The sequence below is a fragment of the Danio rerio genome, chromosome 1 (genome assembly GCF_049306965.1).
Source record: "Danio rerio strain Tuebingen ecotype United States chromosome 1, GRCz12tu, whole genome shotgun sequence".
Classification (NCBI taxonomy): domain Eukaryota; kingdom Metazoa; phylum Chordata; class Actinopteri; order Cypriniformes; family Danionidae; genus Danio; species Danio rerio.
In genome coordinates this window covers 33,386,659-33,413,450 of record NC_133176.1, presented here as the reverse complement: position 1 = coordinate 33,413,450, position 26,792 = coordinate 33,386,659, and the positions used below count along the sequence as shown (strand labels likewise).

Sequence of the window (26,792 nt, the reverse complement as noted above, 5' to 3'; positions counted from 1 at the left end):
ACCTTTACACAGCGTCTTGTTACCTATTCACAGAAGATTGGTTACGCGAATGAGTCTAAATGTCTACACTATGTTTATTATTTTGAGCGCAAAATGATTTTGTTGCAGTTCTTTTGAATGAAAGTTCCACAAAAAAAAGGAAGGGGAGCCATTCAGTTGAAACCCAATAATCATGTGGAAAAAGGTGGTCATCAGTTAAAAAATTCTTAAAATAACCAACTTCTGAAAGTACATTCTACATTCCAGAGGTCTTTAACCCTGCTCCTAGAGGCCCACGATCTAGCAGAGCCTAATCAAACACCTGAAGCAGATAATTCAGCTTGTCAGGTTCATTTGGCAAAGACGTGCAGGTGTGCTGAAGCAGCCTAGAAATAAACTTTGGAGGAAGTTGATTGCTCAATCCAAAGTGAAATAGGTCTCTAGCCAAAACAAGTCCTCTGTTTTCCCTGTCATAGATTAATTAATAAATATGTCTAACATTTAAGACAAACAATTTCTCTCAAAAACACAAAAAAAAAACACAAGTTAACTTATATTTTTGAAGACAAGGTTTTATTTCTAATAATTTTTTTTTTTCATTTTTCTTGTAATCTCATTACCTCAAAATCAGAGAAGACAAAAACCAAAACCGAGTAGCCAACCAAGCTAATGTAGTTTATGCTGGACACACGTTTAACGCTGTGCATATATACAAACAAAAGAAATCATTTCACTCCAGTTACCCCTGTGTATGGACGGGGCACTTCACATCTTCCCAAATCAGTTTTTACCAGTCTTGATTTTCCTCTGTGATAATGAGGCACACAAAGTGTTGAGGCATAAACAGAAAACAAAGAAAAAATGACCAAACAAAAAAGTTAAATAGACATTCCCCCCACTGGTTATACACAAGTATACGCAAGCAGTAATTGTACAGTATCAACAAGATGGAAAAAAAGAAAATTCACACAGCCTCACTCTTAAATCAACCCAAAGAATGAAGTCCTTCGGCTTTCAACTTCTACTTTCTTGCTTGATGAATTTAAGAAACAAAAGAAGATATTTACAAAATCATACTTCCGACACCTTGAAGATTCAATGACTGGAGCTAGTTTTCTCTGCGATTTATGCATTACCCTTCCATTTGAACGTTAGCAAAGAATAAAGTAAGTAATATTTACAAATGACAACTCCAAATCGTAAATACCCATGTGAGTTATAAGGGTCAATGTGTGTATCTGCTGTATTCTGTTCCAACTAAAGAAGCAGATGTGTAGAGTTCTTCCAATTGGTTGAATATGCACTACTAATGTACACACGCCCACACGCACACACAGCAAAGTAAATTAAATTTGTAGATTTAGAGTTGCTGATGTAAAGAAGGGTTGCCGTGGCAACAGAAGATAAACAGCGCTCAGGTCCCTCCCTCTGGGATCTCACATTGGGCGGAGAAGAGAAGTTCAGTCTCATCTGAGATTGCTTTCATTTAATCCACTTTGACCACGCTGTAGATCTTGGTGACAAACCAAAAGCAAGCGAAGAATCCAATGGTGCCTGGACAAAATGAAAAATGTTTTCAAAATATTACATGAGCGAAACTGACAGCCAATTGTCAATATTTTGAAAGTTAAAGTAATTAAATAGCACACTAAGGCCCAATTCCAATTCTGCCCCTTAGCTCTTTCCCTTCACGTAAACATGCAAAACAAGGGGTAGGGGTGTCCCATAGGAGTGTCAAAAATAATTGTTTATTCAGTGCAACACGATGCAGACGCAGACAATTCGGTTTCGGTTTAGTAATACATCATAACCGGTTATTACGTACTGAGACCATTTATCTAATTTGTGCTATGTCGTGGTAGATTACTATGGCGAGAGATGCGAATGCAAGTAATTAAAATGCTACAACTAATTAAAGACTGTGCACAATTTATATGCGTGTGTGTTTGCTGGACAGTCTTTCACTGACAGCAAATTAACAGTAAAAGCCCTGTTTCACTGCTTTTGAGAAAATGAAAGTAAATTCCAATTCTCTTTCACTGTGGACATTTGGCCTGTTGGCATGAGGCAACATTTAATCTTCTCTCGGCTGTTACATCGTTACTTGTGGATCTAGACACAAGCGCGTGTCTGCAGAGAGAGTTCTCCTCCTCTACGAACATGGATCAGCTATGATCACTGAAGCAGTTTATCAGTGTCACTCATTGGTGTACAGCACCAGAGCGTTAGAGCCGATTGCAGCCCTTCCTGTTGAGCGTGTGACCAATCATGAGGTGTAAGAACTTGCTAAACAATGCTCAAGAAAGCGAAAAGATAATATTTACAATTGCTCATTTGCTACAAATGCTTATGTTGTACTGTGCATATACTTGAGTTTTTAAAAGGTGCAGTTTATTTAGTTGAAGTCAGAATTATTAGCCTGCCAGTTATTTTTTTTCTCCCAATTTCTGTTTAACGGAGAGAAGACTTTTTCCAGCACATTTTTAAACATAAGTTTGAATAAGTTATTTCGAATAACTAATTTATTTTATCTTTGTCATGATAACAGTAAATAATATTTTACTAGATATTTTTCAAGACACTTCTATACAGCTTAAAGTGACATTTTAAAGGCTTAACTAGGTTAATTAGGTTAACTATGCAGATTAGGGTTATTAGGCAAGTTATTGTATGATGTATTGGATGATGGTTTGTTCTGTAGACTATCAAAAATATATAGCTTAAAAGAGCCAATAATTTTGACCTTTAAATGTTTTTAAAAAAATTAAAAACTGCTTTTACTATAGCCGAAATAAAACAAATAAGACTTTCTCCAATAGAAAAAAATATTATCAGACAAACTGTGAAAATTACTTTGCTCTGTTAAACATCATTTGGAAAATATTAAAAAGAAAAAAAAGAGAAAAATCAAAGGGGGGCTAATAATTCTGACTTCAACTGTATATGCCTTCTTGTTTTAAAGGACAAAATTGTATTACAAACAATATATAAATATAAATGTATACATTTTAATACAAGAAAAGTTGTGCTGTGAAGTAAAATATAAAACTGTGTATGGAAAGCATCGTCAATGCAGCGTGATGCACCAAGATATCGAATTGAACCGAATCGATGGCCTGATAATCAAAACTGAACCGAGAGACCAGTGTAGGTTGACACCTCTACTGTCCCAATTCTTCTTAGCTTAAAAGTGTATGACTAAGTGGAAAGACTAGATAACCCTTGAAACTGAGATTCTTTAGAACCAAACTCGAAACCAAGGGGTAAAAGAATTTCCCAGAATACACCATCTGCAATGGCAGAATGGCTGCACACGGAAGGAGATGAACAAATTAAAATGTTTTTGTCATTATTACGAATTTTTATGACAAACAAGCACATGTTTTAATATTTTCATAATCGCATTCGTGTTTTACAATCATGCTTAAAAAAAAAAAAAAAAAAAAAAAAAAAAAAAAACGCTACAATAAAAAAAAAATATATATATAAAAAAAAGGAATTTTCGTTATCTATAATACTCCTGTATAACAGTTCCACAACATACTTTTCAATCTGACATTCGAATACCCTGTCAGAAAAGTCTAGTGGCTGGGAATGAGCTTTTTACGGTGTCTGCTATAATGTTAAAGTTGTTTTTGTGTGTTTACATAGATGAATATGGCCACAAAGTAAATGCCCAGTACAGTTACGATCTTATTGCCGCATTAGATAGCTATGATAACATGATATCATTGCCTTCAGTGACTTTTTTTTAATTCTGAAGATAATTAACAAAATCATAAAGCAACTGGAATAACTACAGCAGTCGCGATCGTCGAACTCATATGAAGCAAGAGATCGCGATGACATTTGATGATGTGTGCAGGTGTTGTAGTGCTGACCCATTTCTTAGGGGTAAAACTTGAAGCCCTTCCCCTTCACACTCTGTTTCAAGGGCCACTAACCTCCCAGGCACAGGAAAAGCAAGTGCAAGGACTTCACAAACACTTCTCACTTTCTACACACACAAACCTGTGAAGAGGAAGAAGATGAGCGCCATGATCATGGTGTAACCAAAGTAAAGAATGGTGCTGGCAAGTCCGCTGATCTGCAGCTTGGAGAAGAAGTAATGGATGGCATAGACCAGGAAATAAACAGCTGTGAATCCGCTGGTCAGGAAAGAACGCCACTGCCAGTGATAGTCCTGAGATAGACACAAAGTCAATTTAAAAAATAAATACAAAAGAGAGAAGCACAATTTTCCAAAACATGCGCGTGTGTGTGTGTGTGTGTGTGTGTGTTTTCACCTCAGCACACAGGTGGAAGTAGCAGAGGAGAATGGTGGCCTCAGAGCAGGTGATGACCAAGATGATAAAGACCAGGAAGAGAAAGCCAAACATGTAGTACATCTGGTGAGACCTGCAAAATCAATGATTACATTTTCAATAATATTAGTGTGCTAAAAGAGATAAATAATTTTTATTTTAAAAAATAATTTTAATTTTACAGTATACAGAAGCACACAAAAAACTACCCATATCCGTATCTGTGCTTTTGCTCTCTAAATGTTATGAGCAACAAAAACAGTTTCAGTTGCAGAAATCTATTACTCGCCTCAACACATCAACAACACCTTTAGGGCCCTATCATACACCCGGCACTAGGGTTGTAACAATATACCGGTATGACGGTTTACCACGATTTGAACGTGCACGATTATCATACCATGAACAATTGCATATCAACGGTTTTAACCTTTAACGGTTTTCTGTCTCCTTAAAGACCGAGACAGCCGCCCGCGGCTAAAAATAAGTTTAATAAGTCTTAAATGTTTAATAACTTTTGATCCGCTGATCCGATTCATACAATTCAAAGATTGGCATAAAGAAGAGAATCTCAGCTTTCCAGTGCTGTATCACATAACATTCGCGGACTTTCAGAGGCTCCGGAATCAGTGTGGTTACGTCATCAACATTTGACAACGCTGATTTGACAAAGAAACGCTCGTCACTGTGTCTCCGGACAAATCAGACATGATACATTGATGCATTGTCCCTCCTCCATGCCCAGATTGGTTTAAACTCGCTATATCACAACCAATAAGCATAGGTTTCGCTTTTGTTTGTGGACCAAGCTTTTTGAACAACACGGAATGAGAGATAGGCATACATTTATGCGCGGCTAAATAAAACGCAAAAAAAAGTTTTGCATGAAATAATTCTCATACTAAGTACTTTTGCATGCACAGCAGCACAGAAACATGACAAAACAGTGACATAGCAAAGACGAACTGCTGCTCTTGCTGTTTTCAAAAGACGCAAATGAAGATGCAGCTGTTTGTCTGCATTGCAGACAACCATATCCAAATCCATATCGATAGACAACCATATCCATGCTGGCACATAAAACCTAAGGATGTTCCATATTGAATCTAGTTTCGTTATGTAACTATTTATAGTATAGTAAATATTTATATCTATTTTTTACTGAGCATTTGCACCATGTTTATTTGGACTTTATTTGGACTTTGACACATTATTTATTATTTTCTTATTTTTATTTGTTCATTGTAAGTGGTGTTGTTTATAGTAACTGAAAATATATTATTTGGAAAAAGTCAAATTTGCTTCACTGTTCTATTATTTTGTAACATTTGTAACATACCGTATACCGCGAAACCGTCAAACCGTGGTATTGTTTTAGACGATTATTATACCGTGAAAAATTCATACCGTTACAACCCTACCCGGCACAATGTGGCGCAAAGCAATAGTTTTTTGCTAGTTTCAGCTTGGTGCAAGAGTGGTTTTGAGGCGTTGCGCAACGCTGTGCTCATATGTGCGCCCATAGACGTTCTGGTCTAAAAAGGAAGTCGTTCTGAGGCGCATTGCTGGCCCGTTGCTATTTTGAGAAACTATAATAGATTTTTCAATAGACCAGAACAAATCCAGCGCAGAGTTGCACCTCGCTTACACACTTCTTAATACACACAAGAAGTAAAGCAATATGCAAATATCTTTACATATGGAAAAAAATTTAAATATTAAGGATATATATATATATATATATATATATATATATATATATATATATATATATATATATATATATATATAGGATATAATAAGAATATATATAGGACATAAATATAAAGGATTAAAATATTACAAAACATCAGGAGGCTTTTTCAGTTCATTCATAAAAATTTGTTTTTGTATAATGTTATCATTATTAGCAGTATTATTTATTATATCCATATTTATATTGGTTTATTGAAAACAAGCTTAGATTTACCCACCTGAAGGTTTTAGACCATATGGGGCATAGCATGTGTTTTAGGATATAACTCAGGTTTTTGACCACACTTCGTTATATTGTTCATTTATTCATTTGCTGGAAATTAGATATGAATTTAGAAATAGTTTTGAAACAAATATTTGCGCTGAACAAACAAAATTAATTATTTATAGGCAAATTAATGTCTGTGCGTAAAGGTTTCCCTATGGACGAGAGCGAAAGTGAAAGTAGATCATTTTTCTCTCATTCTCGCGCTGCAGATGCTCTGTTTAACTGTTTTCTTGCAAGTGAAATGCTCAGTTTTTCCACTCACACTTACTTTACATCGTGTAAATAGCAAATGCTCTTATGGCGCAACGCAACTGGCTTTTAAGGGGAATGGAAGATGATACTATGATTGGTTTATTCTCAAAACACACCTATAACTCATTAAGAAAATAAACTCAACCCTTATAGACCATGCGCCATGGCGCAAAGCGGATTTTTCCGTCCTTACATTAGTAAAAATGCATTCTGACAGCCCTGAAAGTGTTTGCGCCCTGCGTTTTGCGCATGGACCGTCAAAAGAGAGCCCTTAGTCTTTAGTAATCTGTTGTTTTTATTGTTGTTTCTTTTCTGCCTGTGATGGTCTAAGCATGTATATTGTGTGTGAGAATGACATCACAAACACTAAACACATACCCTAACCTATGTGTAAAAACCAAAGCATGCACAGTTTAGACTTAATATAAAAAGATTATTGATCTATTTCAGACTCAGAGGTTTGTGATGAAGTGCACTTTAGCACTGACCAGATGCTGTTGAGAATGAAAAACAGCTGGATGAAGATGCATCCGAATGGCAGGATTCCTCCCATGACAATGCCAGGAAGAGGTTTAGTATAGAAGGACTGCTCTGGAATCTGTCTTGGAATCTGGTTGGTCCGCACAGGATGTTCAATGGCCTAATATGAAACAGTAAATAACATAAACATATTATTATACATAATAATAACAACAACAACAATAATAATAATAATAATAATAATAATAATAATAATAAGTAAATACATAAATACTAAATTCTTTATAATAACAAAAAAATAAATAAAGTGTCAAATAAATTTTCACTGATGGGGTTATTCAAAAAATAATTAAGTTCTAAAAAATGTTATTGGTTAAAAAAAATAAAACGTACGCTTTTCTTGAAACCGAAGTACGCGCCGATAAAGGTGAGGGGCACTGATATGCAAAACCACAGAGCCAGGATGGCAACCAGAGTGCCAAAGGGCATGGCAGCGGATGAACCCTCACCCCACAAAATGAGATTCATCACAAAGAAATCTGCAAACACCACTCTGAAAAACAACATTTTAAAAAAGCTACGTCAAAGCACAAAATTTCAAAATGCTAATTTAAAATTTTAAAAATAGAGCCAATTTTTAATTCTTTGATAAAATTTATGAAAACCGCTTAATACCATAATTCATTGGTTTTAATTTAAACAAATCAGCTATTTTTTATTTTACCCACCCTGGACAGAGAAAAGCTGTCAACAGAACATTGGTCTTCCACTTCTCACCACCGAAAGCTGGGAAGAGAGAGAGAAAGAAAGACAAGTTGACCTCACATATCAACAAAAAAATGAAAGCACAATGCTGGATTCAGTAAACAAAGTTATATGCTAGCATGGGAAACTGTATCCAAAATCATATATGGTGCATTTTTAAAGAGCACATTTTGCTTATAGTTTGTGTTGTCAAGTAGATTTAATACGAAGTCAAAATTGAAATTGAAACATATTGACAGTTTTGCAGTAGAGAGGAAGTGGAGAGCTTTCGAACTCTCCTGTGTGCATTAGTGTTTGAGCTCTGAAAAGCTCTGGTTACTTAGGAAGTCAGAAGTTATGTAGAAAGATGTGCAGTACGGAACATTGTAGAGTTCTAAATGCTAACAGGTTTGATTAAACAAAGAATGCTTATGGATGAAAGACTTTTATTGTACAGTGTATCAACCTCATTTATTTATTGTTTTTACAAAGGGGTGGTTTTGCGATAAAGGAATTACAAAGGAATTTTTTACTAAACACATTTTTGTGTTAATTTTCATTGCTTAAAGATGACATATTAACTGATCTTCTGTTGACTGTGAAATGCTTTGCATACTAATGAAGCATTTTTGCAGAAGTAGATAGAGCTGACAGAGATGCAAAGGCCTGAATGTCTAAAATTAACTTGAGCTATGCAGCTAAACTTTCTGTCAGCAGAAATGTGTTAAAACTGAACACAGAATATGTGCAGTTGAGAAAGCCTAACTGAGCAGAGAAAGACATTTAATGTTCTGCAAAATTATTCGTAGAAAAAGAGGACGCATGTATGGGTGCGGCCAAAGAAGGGCTGGAGAATGATTGACAGGTGATGAATTTCATAAAACTCCAGCTGTTAATATCAGCTGCCTATACAAGTTGTAGTCAAAAAGTCGGCGCCAGTGGTGTAGTGGTTAGTGCGTCGACACATGCACTCACAGCGACCTGAATTCGATTACCTCCTCGTGGTCCTATGCCGATCACTCCCCTCTTTCTAGTCCTCATGCTTTCCTGTCAATACTCTCCACTTTTCTATCCATTAAAGGTGAAAACCCCCGAAAAAATAAATAAAGTTTATGTCAGGAAATAAAAACTGTTGCGCACCTTCTAAATACCTTTTTTATTGAACATGCATGGAATTGATAAAAGATTCCAACAACGGGCACAGCTCATAGAATCTGTTTGGATAAAGATGTCCGGTCTAACTCACTTCCAATGATATTGAGATGTAAAAAAAAAAAAAAAAAAAGCTTGTTACACTTCTTGAGGTTTCTGATATGTTCTTTTTATTACAGTATTCTACTTTTAGTGAACTGTCCTTAACACACGTTTATAGAGCAAGTAGTTTGACCATTTTATGCTGTTTATTATCCCTCCCTAGTCATTTCTCGCAATAATAGCTGAATCAAAAGTTGTAAAACAATTGCAAAATCGAGTGCACTTCCATTTTACAGATCAAGGCCAATACAGTGTTAATGATTATAAAGGGAGTTTTCCATTTGTTATAGCACTCAGTATCACTTTTTCCACCTTTATTCTGAAATCCATTGTGCAAGGTTTTGGAGGTAGTATTAGTTTACAGATACATTTACAGACACTTTAGAAAATCAGCCAACACATTACACCATCCGTTTATATTTTGTGTTCAACTTATTATTTTTAACATACAAACATAAGTTAAATATTAATAAGATAAATTAGTTAAAAATTATCAGGATTTTCAACATGTTTGATGATAAAACAAATAGAAAAATCCCCAAAATGTCATAATAATTAAATAAATTCATCAAAATCTGTGACAATTCTGTTTATAAGAAGAAAAAAAACTATGAGAAGATCAAAGGGAAGGATTAAACAATGCTGCGCGACTGATGTTAAAACAGACAGAGCTCACCAGATGGATCCTACAACTGATATCATAGTAGAACATGGCAGGTTGGGGAAAAAGAAGGGTAAGCTCTCATTGTATTCTGCACAAGCCGTCAAACACAGCTAAAGCAAAAAGCAGCAGGGGTGTGTGTATGCCTGCCTGTTCGTGTAGAGGGCTCCTTTGACACTAATTAAATCTAACGAACTGCAGACAGCCCTAATGAAGGGAGGATCAGAGGTCAAAGGTCAAAGCTCTGCCACTTGCTTACTTACATTTGTAGTAGCGAGCAGCCACATAACCAGCTGGAGTACCCAAGAGCACCCACAGCACCACTGCACACGTCATCAGAGCCCCGCGATTGGCAGGTGACAGGAAACCCAAACAGGCAAAAACTACACAAAGCGAGAGAGAATAACTTGCATGAATTCATAATGTCTACTAAAATGAGTAAATTCAGACAAATGTCAGACATAAACCCATCAAATTCCATCACATCGCCGTTGAAAACGTTGCAAATACAATAAAGCTCCAAACTAACTTTCAGGACTGTCCAGGGAGATACATTATATCAGCCACAACAAAGGGTAAAATGGATCAAAGCAGCATTCTTTGATATCTTGACTGTTTTGATTGTTCTTTAGAAGTTATTTGTTCAGAAAAATAACTACATTAATAAATGCTCTACTGTCTAAAAGATATTGTCTAAAACATATCTTTATCGTCTGTTTCTCTCTCATATTTATTTCAATAAAATAACTCTTGTTGCATTTACTGAATGAGCACAGTGCTATGCTGCTCTATTATGTCTTTATTTTATTTTTTTTATCCCTTTAAAACCGGTTTTAACACAATTTAAACTGTTTTTAATAATGTTTTGTTGTTTTAGCTGTATTACTCTAGTCTTCATAGTCATATGATCCTTCTGAAATCACTAATATTAATTATTATTTTTTTTATGGCAATAGTAATAAAAGCAATAATGACTGGACTAATAATTTTCATTTGAAACTACATACGATATGTAATAAATTCATATTTAATAAACAAGTTAACAATTAAAAAATATTTTTTTTTTACATTTAATAAATGCTGCTTAATGAACAGAATAATTTTCTTTAAAAATATATATAAATTAATTAAGAATAAAAACTCAAATTTTGACTGGTTGTGTATATATTTATTCATAAAATAATATGCATATATACTTCATTGTCATGGCAAAGCTAGGCAGTTTTATTTTTATACAATCTTTCAAAAACAAAATGCTGATTTGTTGCTATTGTTATTTCATAAAATATTTGTATAGTAAAGACAGTTCAAAATGCTGTTTAGCCATTTTGTGGGAATCTAGAAGTGTGTTGATAATAGAGATGTACCGTTTTTTCGGCCACCAAAGATTTTTTGGCTGAAAATGTTTTGCCATTCAATAGAACTTCTAAATTTAGTGGTTTCAGTCATTGTTGGGGTACACTTTTAAATCTGAAAGCATTAACAATAAATATCGAAACCTATACCATTATTGTCTAATATGGAAAATAATTATAGAGATTGCATTTTTGCCATATTGCCCAACCATATTTGAAAGTTATGTTTAATTGTTCATTTGTTGTTCAATTCTTGCTGAATAAAAGTAATAATTTCTATTACATCATCACCTTCTTCTTCTACTACAGTAGTACCGTTCATTTATTCTAAACAGCTGTCTGAAATGTTTTTAGCACTACCAATACCATTTTCTTAAGTAAATAAAGAAACTAATATTGACCTGATATTTGTCAGTAACCAATCAATCTGTTTTTCAATTTTATACTACTATAGTAATCCTATCACTATCCTACCACTACTTACATAGAGTGACAAAGGTCATGATGAAGATCTGAGTCCCAGAACCAAGGAACACAGACAGCAGCATGCCTTTCCTAGGCGGCCTGAAGACATCTCCGTGAACCAGCTTCCAGCCAAATTCCTCCTGGGCATCCTCCTGGAAAAGATGGAGAGGAAAAGCGAGGTTTCAACAATAGCAGGAGCTAACGGAACCCTGTTCAGGCGTGGCTTTGGGTCTGCAGCCCAATTACGGCACCCTGAGATGAAAGGAAAGACGCCGGCTGCTGCTCAGACCAATGATACAGTGTGTCACTCTCGGTCTGTCCTTTAATGAGTCTGATGCGTGTGGAGGGGGTGTTGCGGGTCACGGTGAGACACAGGAAAGAGAGAACACGTAAAAGCAACAGATGTGTGCGCATAACGCCTGACCCTGTATGACCTCCAACCCCAGATGGACAAGCCCAAATATACAAAGATATGTGAATGTGAAGTTTTTTTGAACAATTGCTTTACGTCCAGAATTATGCATTGCTAATCATTTACTCACTACCTTGTCATGCAAAATGTCATTTCATTCTTTCTTCAGACGAAAGAAATCAAGGTTTTTGAGGAAAACATTGCAGAACTTTTCTCCATATAGTGGACTTCTGGTAGTGCAGTTTCAATGGGCTCTAAATGATCCCAGCCCAGGAATATGGGTCCTACCAAGGGCTGGATGGTTGATCGAAAATAAACCAAAATTCATAACCATTTACTGACATATTTTCATATGTCGGTTATAGGGATGTCCCGATCAGGTTTTTTTCCCTTGAGTCAGAGTCAATTGATTTTGACTACTGATATGATACCTGATCCGATACTTCTATTTTAACATTCAACAACTCTGTTAATAAACAGAGCACTTCTGTGAAGTAGCTTGAACAATCAAGTAATAAATAACAAATTTGTTACTTTTGCACATTAGTGAAACAGTTAGTATAAAAATATATATAATTTAAAAACAAATATCACCTCAAATTAAAATGCCCGGCTGGTAATTCCAACTTTACATATCTCTTAGTTTGCTATGGCAATGCTGTCGTCATTAATTTTAGAAACACTTGCACTTTCCTGTTCAAGCTGCTTCCGTGTTCTACCTTACCAGCAATTAACTGTATATATATATATATAATTAATTTTTTTTAAGTCCTGATCTGGAGGTAACATGTGATTCTGATAAAGTCTGAAATCCTGTGATTGGGCATGATTTCCAAACACATGATTAGATCTGGACATCCCTAGTTGGTTATTTAGTTTAATCATGCGAATACTTCCCCTTTAAAAAACATAGGTCTTGAGAGGTTCCCTGATATTGTGGTGAGCGCATTGTTTAATATGCATGTCAATCTGACTAAAATAAATGAAATAAACAGAACACAAGTCATATTCTTTGCTTGCCTGGTGGGAACAATGGTGATTCAAAGCCCCACGCTCATCTGTATTTTCATTTCAGCATTTCAGTTTGATTGAATGCAGACAATGGGCCTGTTTCAGTAAGGAGGTTTAAACAACTCAGAGTTTAAACTTGAACTCTGAGTTGATTTACAGAGAGATTAAAAACTCAGAGTTTTCGGTTTCAGAACAGCTGATCTGAGCTGGGTCAATCAACTTTGAGTAGACCAACTCAGAGTTAAGCGCGCGCACCGTGACTATAAAAAGGCATTATCAATGGAGCGCAGACATTACGAGTGACTATGGCAACATCTTAAAAAAAAGAGATCAGCATTTCATTCTCCAGCTGAATTTGATCTGCTCATCCAAAGTTATAGCAAATATGAGTGTATATATTTAATAAGAAGCAGCCATCAGTGAAACAGAGACATGGGAAAACAGCTGCTCAAGATAATGCGTAATTTTTAATTTTAAGTATTTAAACATTTAAGTATAAAAAAATAAGTAATGTAATTGTGACGTTTATACTTTTTTTCTAAACTTTTATACACTTTTATCAGTTTTAATAGATTTAACAGTGCACTTGTTATGTGTCTTCCTTTTTATTAATTAAGTGATAGAGGTTTATATAACATTAAGAAGGTAAGCAGTAATAAAATAATTTTTAGACAGAATAATAATCCCATTAATCTCTAACAGTACATGTCGAAGGTTAAGCTAATTATTTATGAAAAAAAGGACAAGCCTAGTGCGTGACTTTGTTCTGTGTGTGACAAAAATGTAGGCAATAGCTATGTTTCCATCAAAATTACATAAATTTGTGCAACACTGGAATAAAATAAAGCAGCGTTTTTAGCCAAAGAGTCGAAGAGAACACAATCGTCACTTCCTGATTAACTTGCGTCAAATATCAACAGTAAAAACATAATTACTGCGGTAGAAGAAGCTGCGTTAATGATTTTTTATTTAATTAATGTACTTCAGAAGACAACTGACACACAATGAACACGTGGTGGCGTTTAAAGCTAGACGCGGAGATCTTGACACGCTCCAGACACTCGGAGGTCATTAATAATATACACTAATACTGAAACAGTAAAGGCATTTTAGAATGACTAAAACAACATTTAAGATGTTCTGCAGTGTGCTCAGTCTGCTGGTTTGTCCTTTCACACACATTTTCATCATCATCTCTAACAAACCATTTTTTAATGTACATACTGTAATTTGTTAAGTGCACTTCGTAGTTTATGTGCATCTTATCAAATAAAAGTTTAACCTACTCAGTTATGCACATGTTATATTATGCGTATTTTCAAAAGTTATGTGATAGATGACGTTTCCATCAATCTTTTTTATGCACATCTCCAATATGAGCTCTAAAATAGGTGTGTGGAAATGTAAGACTAATGCGAGAAATACCGCTTCATCTTTAAAAAGAGGAGGAGACCGACAGAAACTCAAGAGTTTAGAGAATAAAACCTGTTCCGGACCAGGTTAGATTCACAGAGTAAGTTACCACAGTAACTGACTCTGAGTTAAAGTTACCTCTCTTTTAGAAACAGGCTTGACTTACCCTGATTTCTCGAGTTTAACAAACCTGCCATTTTGAAACGGAAAACCCAGAGTTTCTCTCATTTCAGGGTTAAACTACTCTGAGTTTTAACTTAACCTGCTTTCTGAAACAGGCCAAATGTGATAAATATTCAGAAGCCTGATCTTTTTTTTTTACTGAGTTAAGCTTTAACATGTCAAGCATCACTCACTCACTTTCCTTCAGTTTATACCCAGAGTTATAAGGGGTCACCTTAGCAGAATTAACTGCCCGCATAACTATGTTATATCACAAAATTAAAAATAGGAAATATTTAGTTGAGATGCTTTTTATTTTCCACTTTTCTCTGCAAAAATAAAAAAATTTTATTTGTTTTTTGCTTTATCACCATTTGTTTCACTAAGAAGTAATATACACTGCAGTGTTTTTAGGCAAAGAAATATGTAATTTTCTAAGCATAAATCTGAAAAAAGTTACAGTCTACAACATGGAGAGTTTAGCTCCAACCCTAATCAAACATTCCTGAACCGGCTAATTAAGCTCTAGAAACTTCCTGGCAGGCGGGTGAAGCAAGTTGGAGCTAAACTTAGCAGGACACTGGCCCTCCAGGACTGAGTTTGGGCAATCCTGGTCTACAAGTTTTTGAAAATTGTCTGTTGTTGTCATTTCTGAAAACGAGTCTTCGAAAACGATGACATCATGCACGTGCGAGGCACATGTTTACGGAGGTGCAGATTAAAGGAAAGCATAAACAAACACACAAAATGGCAAAGTAAATACTGTTGTTGCCTCAAGTGTTCAACTGTTGATCAACAAAGTGTGGATTTATTTCACATTATGAGCAAAACGCATGGCAGATTCTTCATTAACACCAGCACTAAGCCACTGCCACTGTAACACAGTGAAATACAGTATTCTTTTGCCATTATGCTGATTAACCACAGACAGACTCAAACACATGTATACATAAATATGATCAATCACCTGAAAGACAAAATGTTGGCTGTACTAAAATGCATAAACTACAACAGTCACACAAACATATATACAGATCATATAAGATTATGATGTAATCTTGTAGAGTGGAACTCACCACAGAGTCCATCTGGTTGTATCGAGCGATATCTTTATGAAGTGTTCGAAGCATGATCATAGCGACCATTCCAGAGAGGAAGAGTACGATGACCAGAGAGTTCATGATACTGGTGGAAGAGAACAAAACAGCTGAGCATTCATGTTTTGTGACTTCAACTATTATTACCATTTAATTTAATAAATAAATACTGGTTACTGAAATTGTCACAATATATTTCAATAACACTATTGTGCTGTTAAACGGAAAAGAAGGTTTTAATTAGAACAGTTATTATTAAACAGATTTTTCTGTTTATTGGTAATCACTAAAGAAGTATATTACTATATTAAGCATGTATTATCTGTGTTTAATAAAAAACATTTTAAAGAACAACAGTAAAACTAGAATACTAATATGTATGACATAATATAATTGCTTTCCAAAGTTAAAACTAAGCTTTTATTTAGGCAAAAAACTTTGGAAGGCCTTAAAGCTTTTCTTTTGCTGAAAATAAATTAAACGCTATTTGCTATAAACTTGTAAAGTTTCCCCAGAGCCCACAAACACACACAGGAGTGTAGCCTGATGTCACACCAATGTGTACTTCACAAAGGCTGCAACACAAAATGCCGCATAACCTTGAGTTTGAACCAGGGTCACAAAATGTGTAGCAGGTGAAAGTTGCTCTCACCTGAACCACTGAATGTTTGTGTGTGGCATAGACTCAAGAATGTAATCCCATCTGGAGGCCCAGCGAATTGTCTTATCCTCCTGTAAATGCCAAATCAAACGTTTTACACAAGTTTAAAAGTAGAGCAATTTCCAATAGGGTTTCAGAGCCTATTTGATTTTAAAGAGTTAGAGCAAACAGCCTTTACAATTTAATGCATGCAGTAGAGTTTAAAGAACAAAGTTAACTTGAAGTTGTTTGATTAAGGTTTGTGTGGTACTACACTACACAATATTCTTTAAATCAATATTTTCAATTCATATATTTTATAGACAATAGTTGGCACACCCCTGTAGGAAATTGCAATAAATGTGACATGATACCAGTACTCCACCTAGTGGCACTAAGGGCATCTAAACGCACAAAAACGTGTCTTACTCATATTCAAGTTTTTAAAAACATTTGTGAATTTCTTTTTCTTCACAAAAATTATTCTGAAGAATTTTTTTAAAGCAGCCATTCAAATCCATACTAGGTAAAAAAAAAAAAAAAAAAAAAAAAAACTACAGATGTCAATGGCTGTTTTTTTGTTTGTTCAAACTGGTTTGGAACAAGCACTCAAACTGGTTTGGAACAAGTTAGGGATAAGTAAATGATGACAGAATCTTAATTTTTGGCTCAATTATACCTTTAAGCCCCAACTCGCCTCAATACACTTGACTAGAAGTTTCTAGTATGAAAAGTAAGACCATGATTAGCTAATTGATAATAGGATAGGAGCTTAACAAGGACTGGGCGATTAATCGAAAAGTAAATCTAAATCAGCATTAAGAACCTATAAACTATCTAATTTTCCTGGTCGATTTTTGATGTTAGGGTTAGGGTCTAAATAATCATAGATAACAGATAATGTATGGTTTCTTCAATTATTTTAAAATCAAGTAATGCACCCTTCATTAAATAATCCCCTACTAATATAGGAGTATATACACTGTACAAATTATGAGGGCAAAAATTAAATAAATAAAATAGTTGTTAATCGTTAATTGTAATAGAGTTAAAATGTTCAATTTTAACTTACCCAGCCTGGGTGATTTGGCCTAAAATCAAAATCTCAATAAATCGAACATTTTAACTCTATTACGATTAATGATTACGAATAAGGAAAACTAATAAAAAGAGTCTTCTTATCACTTTTTTTCTTATCACTTTTTAGCAGATTTAAATGTAGTCTTTTATTAACTTAAAACACTGATGAATACAATTCCATTGAGCAAATAAAATATGGTAAACAGAAGCTGAAATGTGTTGCTTAATCCTTCTCGCTCATCAAGCACATATGATTGAGGTAGTGAACAACAATCAAACATAAATTAAAATCTGTTCCCTTAGGATGCAACCAGCTGTGCTTGTTAGATTTGCCTATATTTTGACTGTATGAAGGGAAAACAATGAATATATTTATCGTTTCAAAATTGAAAGTCATACAAGGTTGAAACAATACAAGTGTTAGCAATTTAAAAAAAAAAAAATAAAAGTAATTTAAAAAATTTAAATGTTTATTTTTGAGTGAACTACTATTCCTTTAAAACAGCTGTAATTAAATCACTGACCAGAAACTTGACAGAGTAAGTGTAGGGTATCCTGATTTCTCCATTGAACTTGTTGCTCAGGCTCATGGGAGGTCCTGTGCAGTCTGGTTTGTCTACGTTGGACTGCTTAAAGCTATAAAAAAAAAGACAGAAACACGATCCATATTAACACTGATATTTTGTCAGTCTCCTAAAACAACATTTTAATTATATTTTGGCAGCACCCTTGTCTGCTAGCTTGTTGCTGGTTGGAAATTAATTTACAGAACATAAAAATACCTTTTGGGCTCTAACTTAGCTGCAACCAGTCTGGCACCAGCAACCTCATTTTCCACATTGTGGTAGAAAATTGTTATGTCCACATGGTTGAAGATGTAGAAGGTGTCTTTGTCATTGAAGTCAGCCTGCATGTAAATGTGCATTTAGATTTAATTAAAATAAAATTAACCTATGAAAAATTTGTGGTCCAGTGTTACTCACATTGACCACACAGGCATCTTTGGCCCGTCCTGTATCTGTGACATAGCAACCAATGGGAAAGCCAGGATTACAGAACTTCTGATTGTCCTCCACATCGTAACACCAGGTCACCGGCATATTATCAACAATCCTGATAGAGAGAAAATGTTTAGTCAGTTAAAGTCACCTTTATGGCTAAAGCGCTTTATACAATTTAGCTACTTTTAGATAAAAAACAAATCATTAATGGGAAAGAAATTCAATATATAAGGCAGGCATTAGAATAGTAGTAGAATACTGGTGTAGTTTCAGTTTCCTAAAAAATTATTCCATTCAGTTCAGTATGTGACTGTTAAAGGATGGTCCATTGTACTGTTGTCAAAAATATCGATTTTCCATACTGAAATATTTAAAATTATACGATTTTGGTTTTGGTAAGTATTAACACCAGCGTTGCTTTCTCTCACCAGCAGTGAGTTGACCTGTTGGACAAGGCACTACTACCCCATCACCTCTGCATACAGTGGCAGGAGCTGAACCCCTGCGACCACTTTTGTTTAGGATGGTTTTTAGTTTAAGGCAAACTGACAGAGGGAAACAAACAGGCCAGTGTGCAAGCATGGCTACATAGCACTGCTGACTAAATTTGGTAATACAACAAATTTAGCGAAGCGAAGAATGATGCATAGACCTGTATAAACAACTAGGTCTGATAGGTTGATGACTGCTCCCAGTTCAATATCAATGACAAATTAAATAAACCAGCAGAGTGAAGTGTAAAGTAGAGCGCCCTTAAATCTCCCAATAAATTAAACAAACAAAAGTAATCTCTTACTGAGTTCTAGGAGTTTAAGCTGACATAAAATGTCAAAAACATCAGCCTAGGTACTGTTGTTTGTGTAATGCAATATTAAAAATTCAGTAATTTACCCTCAAGATATTTCTGCGAGCGGTTAATATTAGGATAACACTTTTGTTTTAATCAGAAAATAAAATAAGCAACAATTGGAGTAGATTGGAAAATGCCTAATTCTTATATTCTAGTATTGCTCATCTTAAATTTGTTTTTTTTCTTGTGCTTTTAAAAATGGTATTGAAAATCTATATTTTAAGCTGTTATATCAAAGTTCCAGTCTCATGACAACACTAGTGCATTGAAGTGCAGCTCCACTGACCCCAGGTAAGCTAGCCAAAATGATAATATGCTATACTTCATTGTAGTTTAGTTTTTCAGCTGGAAAACAAGAGACACTGACAAACGCCTCACCAGTGGTGTTGGTAATTGAGGAGCATTCCCTTCTTGAGGAAATCCAATTTGGCTTTATCACCTGCATCTTGTGTTTTGTAAGACTTGACGCAGACGGACTGGCATTGCAAATCATTCTGGAACAAAAACTAGAGGAAACAAAAAACACAACCTCAGATAACAGAATAAAATGCCATGACTAAGAGAACAATTTTATTGTAACTGATGCAAAGAACACAAAACAGATTATCAAGGTGACATGATTATCAAGCTCCTCACAAGTCATTTTAGTTGTCTATTGTGTCTAAATAATCTTTATTATTTGTCAAAAGTACTTTTTACTACAATAGTGGGCTATACTTGTGGTTTTCAAGAGCTGCAAATGAGAATGTTTTACAGATGGTACTGTGAAAAAAATCTGTACATGTGCATATTGTACATCTGAATACAAAATCACATCCATGCCACCCCCTCACTCCAAGCAACTGTTGAATGCACCAGACTTACTCATATTATAAATATTACATGTCCAGTACAGGCACTGACACTAGATATTACTGTGGAGCCTTTGTAATGTTACACTCAAAGCATAAATTTGATCGATAGCAACATTTTTTAAGTGTTTGAGCAACAAAGCTATCTAACATACCTTATATGGGGACAGCTCAATTCTCTCACCAAACAATACCTGGCCCAAGTTCTCAGATGGTCGCTTCTCATGTTGCTCAGCACAAAAATCAAACCTAAAATAAAGTATGAAACACGTAACATTAGCTGTCATAATAAAATATGCAAATAACATTGTGCTTTAAATAGCAGCCATAACATTACAAAATCTACCATTAGATACTACTAGTCAATTAGTCAAGTATGAAGGCTGATTTATACTTCTGCGTCAAACACCGGCGTATGCTAGGGCGCTGACGCATAGTCCTTCGCCGTGGCCGTCGCTGACATGCACCTCTCAAAAAATGTAACTACACTTCGCAACGACGCGTAGTGTAAACTCTGTGATTGGTCGGCTTGGTAGCGCTGATGAGTCTGGGCGGAAACGAGAGCCGCGCGAATGGCGCGAGCAATTGTTTACAAGTGTGGAGTACCGTGAAGGAGCTCCGGTGGAAAGTTTTGTTTTGTGTTTACCTCATAGTTAAAGTTGCTGCACGTCCGCCGGTTCCTGCCTCAAAATAAGCGAGTTAGAGCCACTTGTACATCCCGGAAGTGTTCAGGAAAAGCAAAACAACAGCCAAGAAACTTGACACAGAGGAACATTTACACCTCACTGCCAACTAGTGTTTCGGAAGTGTTAATGCAGACCAACAGAGACAGCGCGCAGAAGTATAAATGCACAGCCACGCGCGTTGCATGCGCCGTGGGTTACGCCGGTCACCTGACGCACAAGTATAAATCAGGCTTGACTGGTTAGCCTCCAGTGGACATACTTCCTTATAGCGCTTCAAAGATGGATTTTTTGTATAATGATTTATCAGATCACAAGACAAAGACAGATCTACAGTAAAGCCCAAAATTACCGCATGCAGGGGTTGACTGTATTAGCCATACAAATGTATTTTTCCATAAATAGATGTGAATTAAATATATGAGAACAATTCATTCAGATATATGTATACTAAACATCAGAACAACGCCAACAAGTCTAATGCTCCAGGACTTCTATATGTATGCAGAGAAACATTTGCACAAAATATAAAAAAAAAAAAAAAAAAAAAAAAAAAAAACAGTATTTATAAAAAGCCTTCCAGTAGAGAAAAACATGTAATGAGCAGGTTAATGTTCAGTCAACTAATCTTTGCTGCAAAATAAACCCCTTAAAGATGAAACCTGGCCCTGATCACCCTGTAAGTTAATTTCTTGTATAACAATAAATTATTCTATTCATAATATGCATGTTAAATTTAACTCTTGTGTTAGACAAAAACTTTGTGACACCAGATTCTTCTACCTACGTGAATTTCCTTAAACAAGTTTTACATCTGTTGTTTGTTTATGCTGTAATGTAATGAATTTTACACTAAGAAAGCTGTTATATGTATAGCCATGTTAATTCAGATAGAACTCCCTTGGGAGCTTGAACACACAGTAAGTGCAAGGCTGATTAATAATGCAGAGTTTATGCCATATTGAATGTCTTCTGAAGAAGACAAAGACATTCTTGCCTTCATTAGATTATTAAGTGAGTGGTCTGACTGAAAGGCCTCTGTTAAAAAAAACACCACCCTCGGCTCAGTCTAAGCACAAATCTCCACATTCAAACTATCCTCTCCTCCCTCTCCAGTATATTCTCTAGTGACTCTGCAACACGAATGCTGCATTACATCCTCTTCAGCTTTTCTTTTACTTTCATTTTTTTTATATATAACATCGAATATTACTTTATATTTAATGACAATTAAATACTAACTGTTCAACAAAATGGAACAGCAACAACTAAAATATGCTGTTAAAATAGTGCAGGCTGATAACAGTTTTATTTTAACTGCAGATGATTTAAACTGCTGGTTTTGTCTGACCAGAGGAGAACTGCACAGTAATTTAAGGCTGCAATTGAGACAGCAGCATTGTATAAAGCTCAATATGATACAGCATGTTTAATCCTTGCACTTTTAAGTGAAAATTTTAAGTCAATGAAAATGGAGTCAATTCCACTGACTCCAAAATTAGGAATCAAAAATTAAGAGTCCACACTAAAAAAACCCAGAACCGAACACCCCTAAAGTATTAAGTTGGCATACCAAAATGTACAAATTTAAATACATTTTAAAATACAATTAAAAATACTAATATTATAAAAAAAAGCACACAAAAAAGTAGTATTAATACCATGATTAAATTAAAAATGAAAATAAAAGTTATATATGTATAAGCAGGGCTCGAAATTGCAACCATTTTGCATTTTTTTCCATTTTTATATTCATAATATATTTGGGAGCACTTGTGTGACTGCCAAAAATGGTTGTAGTTTAAATGTTTTCTAAAAACGTGCTGAATCGCTCTTTCCTGCCGCTATATTGATTCATATTAGCTGTCAATCACTCAAAGCTTTCTGCTGTCAGATGACAGGGAGCTTTTGTAACCACGGAAAATGCAAACGGCTGAAGAGTGACAAGTACACAGGTTGGCAAACCCCACCTTAAGTTGCAAAAAATACTGTGGATGACAGCGGTCATGTGGTAAATGTTGATCTGCCAACCGAGATCAATTAAGGGTTTTTGGAAAACATGCCTGAATCTAGACGTGTTGCATTCACTGCGTTTATCGCAAATGTCTGCTAAATGTAAAATCTAACATCGTAAACGTCATCACCATACTTGCCAACACTACCTTTTTCTATTTTAGACCCATCTCCCATTTTGTTATTTCTCCTAGAAAACCACCATAATTTCACCCCCCCAAAAAATTTAATCAGCACATAACGAGACTGAGCATTTAAAATGACACAAACCGAAACCAAACCTTTAAAGAGTGGTAGAAGTGAGACTTTTCTTCCTTTCTTTTGTCTGTTCTTTCTTGAGATGCATGTTATATATCTATTTAATTACTGATGACCGCTTTGCAGCTTTTAGCATTGAATTGAATGATTTATTATAATCTTTCGTTTGTTTTGGAGCAGAAACATTTATAAAATGATCATGCATATAAAAAGAATAGTTCAAAATGAATATTTCTGAATATTTTTGTTTGATGCAAACCATGAATTTATTTTTTATAAAGTAACAGTAGGTCTTTACATAGCACACAACTCACATTCAAGCACATTCACAGATGCATGATAATGAGAAATGTAATTCATTATCAGTATTATTGTCATCATCGTCATCATTAATGTTTTATAATTATTAGACATTTATTTTGGAATTATTGCACAAATATCAATGTCATCTCAGCGTTAGTTAGACAATTGTTTCACTTTTTTGTTACTCCTAATTGATGTTGTTTTCAAATACAATAAATCTGTTAATGTACAATTTGCAGTGGTACTGCTCATTCATTTTTGGTGGGTGCTCCGAATTATTTTCTGGTGCTCCTAAACTTTTTAAGTTAGGAGCACTGGTGCTGCCAAGTAAAAAAGTTAATTTCGAACCTTGATAAGTTATATATGTATAACCAATGTATCAGCATATAAATGCTACTGAAATAAAAATGTTGCATGAACAAAAAAATGACAAACATGTTAAACTCACGCAGTATATTCATAGGGTAAAACTGACTCCACAGAATCCAGCCTGTTCACAAAGAGCTCAATGGTTGACTGTTGAAAAGAGAAGCAGCAAATGTAAGAGCAATGTCCACAGCATATCCGTCTTTTTGTAATAAAAGCATCACTGTTTAATGATGACTGTTTACTTTCATTGACATTTCCTGTTAACATACAAGTATTCGTATGATATATGATTTACTATTCAATGCCCTTATAAAGGATTAAAATAAAGACACTAGACACTAAATTCTCCAACAAATTACCAGACACTTTAGTTAATGTTACTACTGTAAAAATCCCAAATTTAAAACTGCACAAACAGGGTTGAGAAGGTTTTACTGCCTCTATGGTGATTTACTGCAGTTTTATTGTACAGTTTGGTGGGTGGAAACTACAAAACTAAAATTATTTAATTATTTAGTAATTAAAATTATTTTAAAGTGGTAAAGTGGTATTTTAATTTGTACAAATTCATACGATTTCATTTGTAATCAAACATGAGATTTTGAAAAGGGGGTGTGCACTCAAATGTGACTCCTAAACCTAACAATCATTGAAGATAAGCAAATAATACTAAAACGCAAGTACGAGATTAACTACTTAATCATTCAAAAAAGTAGAGAATTGCAGTGAGATTCTGTTGAAAACAATGGATAACAAAATAACCACATTTAATCACTATACAGAAATTTGACAACCCACTGAGAAAATGGACCTCCCTTAACCACAATATGCAAATCATTATAAAGGTAAAGTTGGTTTTATATTTGCATTCGTTCATTTAGCACTCTCTATATTGTTTACCATGTTACTTTTAATATTCGATTGGAAATAGCATGCAAGTATGACTTATAAACAACATTAACAATATCTAATGTGAACAATGTTGAACAATGTTGTACTTTGCATTGGCTGATAACATGATTTCACCATTTAGAATTTGCAAAGAAAACTTTGCTGATATTATGTTATTAAGGAGAATGTCTGAATAACTTTACCTCTATCAAATCAGGGGGGACATCTGTCACACCTGTTCAACCAGTTTACATGTGTACATATGTTGCCAAAGAATCAAACCATGCAAGTCTCCCACCCAACTATCTCTATTCCTCACATTACAAATAACGTCAACACATTAAAATTAGGTTTTATCTGTAAACGGCAAAAATTTGCAAATGCAAAAAAAAACAAAAAAAAAACAACAATACAAAACAATTTTAATCCATTAAACAATCTTAATGTTTTATGTTATGTGTGAAGTTATGTATGAGGATGCTATATGAAAAAAAAATGTATCTCGTAAGTTATTTAATAGAAATAATTTAGTACCAACAGGGAAGTTATATTTTGTAACTCCTGTTAACGAAGACTAACAAACAGTGTAAAGGACATTGTTATTATTTTATAACAGATAACTAATAAAACTTTTTTGTAGAGTAGCAATCGAATATCATTTCAATACATAATTATTAACAAACAAACAAAACAAGGCCAAAAATCTCTAGTAACTACTAACTAGTTAAAATCACTTGCTACCTATTTAATTGCAGTGCACATTCGAAACTATTCCAAAAGAAGCTTATCTTCAATGGGGGACCAGAAGTGCCAATTAGAAATAAAATGAAGAACCAAAGGAACAACTTAAAAACTGAAGCATAAAAATGTGTATAAATAAATCACAACTAATATGAACAAATAGTGGGCAAATAAATAGACATATTTAAATTTGTCTATTTAAATTGTGTTTTTAAATGTAATTTAATAAAGCAATAAAACAATGCATTTAGAAATAATTTCAAATGTATAAATAAATAGACAATTTTATAACTGTTTATTGAATTCATGTTTTAAAACGCTGATTAATCAAACTTAAAAACAAGATTTTAATTAATCATTAAATCTAACTTCAGGACTGTCCAATGGCATTTTTACAGTAGGGTTAACTCGATTTAATTTTAACTCTACAAAAGCATGTGGCAAATAGAGAGAATGACATTAGACAAATGCCTTTAAAAAGATGTGCATTTAATTGGTTCATTAATATCAATTTTTACTGTTTGAATTATCAGCATTTCAAAACATAAATTAAATACGATTAATTAAAAGTTTAACTGATAATTTGATTCCTCATTTTATTTCTATACTATTATAGATATTATTAGAAATACAATAAACAGGATGAGGCGAGAGTACTTTTTGCCAAGCAATTAAATGCTATTATTTCCATTCAATGCAAGCAAGTTAACGTCACGGTTACTGATCCTGTCAGGTAAGTTATTGATCTTTTTGTCAACGTACCCAATTGCTAATTAATCTCAAAACAAAAGCCAAGGCTTTCACAGAAAAACGGTAAATAAAACCCGAATTTTACAATAAAAAAGTAACGTTAACGAACAAATTGAAAGTCTAAGCTTAGTTCGAGAGTGACAGTTGAGTAAGAACCGCGCCTCTATCATGTAACGTTAACGTTAGGCCACACAAACCATTTGACTAACGTTAAACTTACCCTTTACGACGCTAAAATGAATAAAAGAGATAAAACGGCTATTCTTTAAGTGAGTTAAGATCATAGGTTTTTCACAACTGACCCCGGAATAGCATTTCGAGCTAGCATCACGCAACATACGGACGGCAATAAAGAAAAAACTAAACAAAAACCAAGAGACATCTCATACGTTTAAGCAAACTAATTTAGTACACTTCTAAATGTGAATATTTACCTTGCAGTCTGGGACTTCGCTGTTTTTGTCGCCCGCTTCTTTCTTACAGAAGCTGACCGGGGCCAAACCAGGAAGATAGAAACTCAACGCGTCCCGCAACAACCCGCACACGAAAAGCGACACAAATACAACACGGACACGGTGGAACTCGACCATTTTGCCACGACCGACTAATTAAGTAATCTGTAGATGTATTTACATGCGTGAAATGTAGATATGGGTGTCAAAATTTAGACATTGGTGATGTCTAAGCACAAGCGTTAGCGTAACCGCTGCCTGCGTAGCAGCATCTGACTCCTTAGACACGTCATCCGTC

General features: G+C 34.6%; 2 protein-coding genes across 3 annotated transcripts in view; both read right to left on the bottom strand.

Annotated features, from left to right (window-relative positions):
* cpb2 (carboxypeptidase B2 (plasma)) overlaps positions 1–26,792 on the bottom strand; it is a 72,581-nt gene that overhangs the window by 7,224 nt on the left and 38,565 nt on the right. The gene's annotated exons all lie outside the window — the stretch shown is intronic.
* On the bottom strand, positions 534–26,768 carry tm9sf2 (transmembrane 9 superfamily member 2). Of its 2 annotated transcripts, NM_212728.1 has the most exon segments (17): positions 534–1,533; positions 3,991–4,162; positions 4,266–4,377; positions 7,047–7,198; positions 7,432–7,591; positions 7,767–7,824; positions 9,961–10,080; positions 11,537–11,669; positions 15,592–15,700; positions 16,265–16,344; positions 17,857–17,968; positions 18,115–18,239; positions 18,316–18,445; positions 19,562–19,689; positions 20,190–20,283; positions 23,740–23,807; positions 26,477–26,768. In NM_212728.1, coding segments are annotated over 17 exon segments (1,977 nt in total). In that variant the 5' UTR covers positions 26,633–26,768; the 3' UTR covers positions 534–1,465.

What these genes read in the sequence shown, in the direction of transcription:
- tm9sf2 (XM_073916582.1), bottom strand. Translation starts at nt 26,632, where the DNA reads ATGGTCGAGTTCCACCGTGTCCGTGTTGTATTTGTGTCGCTTTTCGTG. An exon ending in CTCAATTACCAACACCACTG is followed by an intron (nt 18,446 to 19,561) that starts GTGAGGCGTTTG and finishes TCTCTCTATCAG; the next exon opens with GATTGTTGATAATATGCCGG. An exon ending in AAGATGCCTGTGTGGTCAAT is followed by an intron (nt 18,240 to 18,315) that starts GTGAGTAACACT and finishes ATTTACATGCAG; the next exon opens with GCTGACTTCAATGACAAAGA.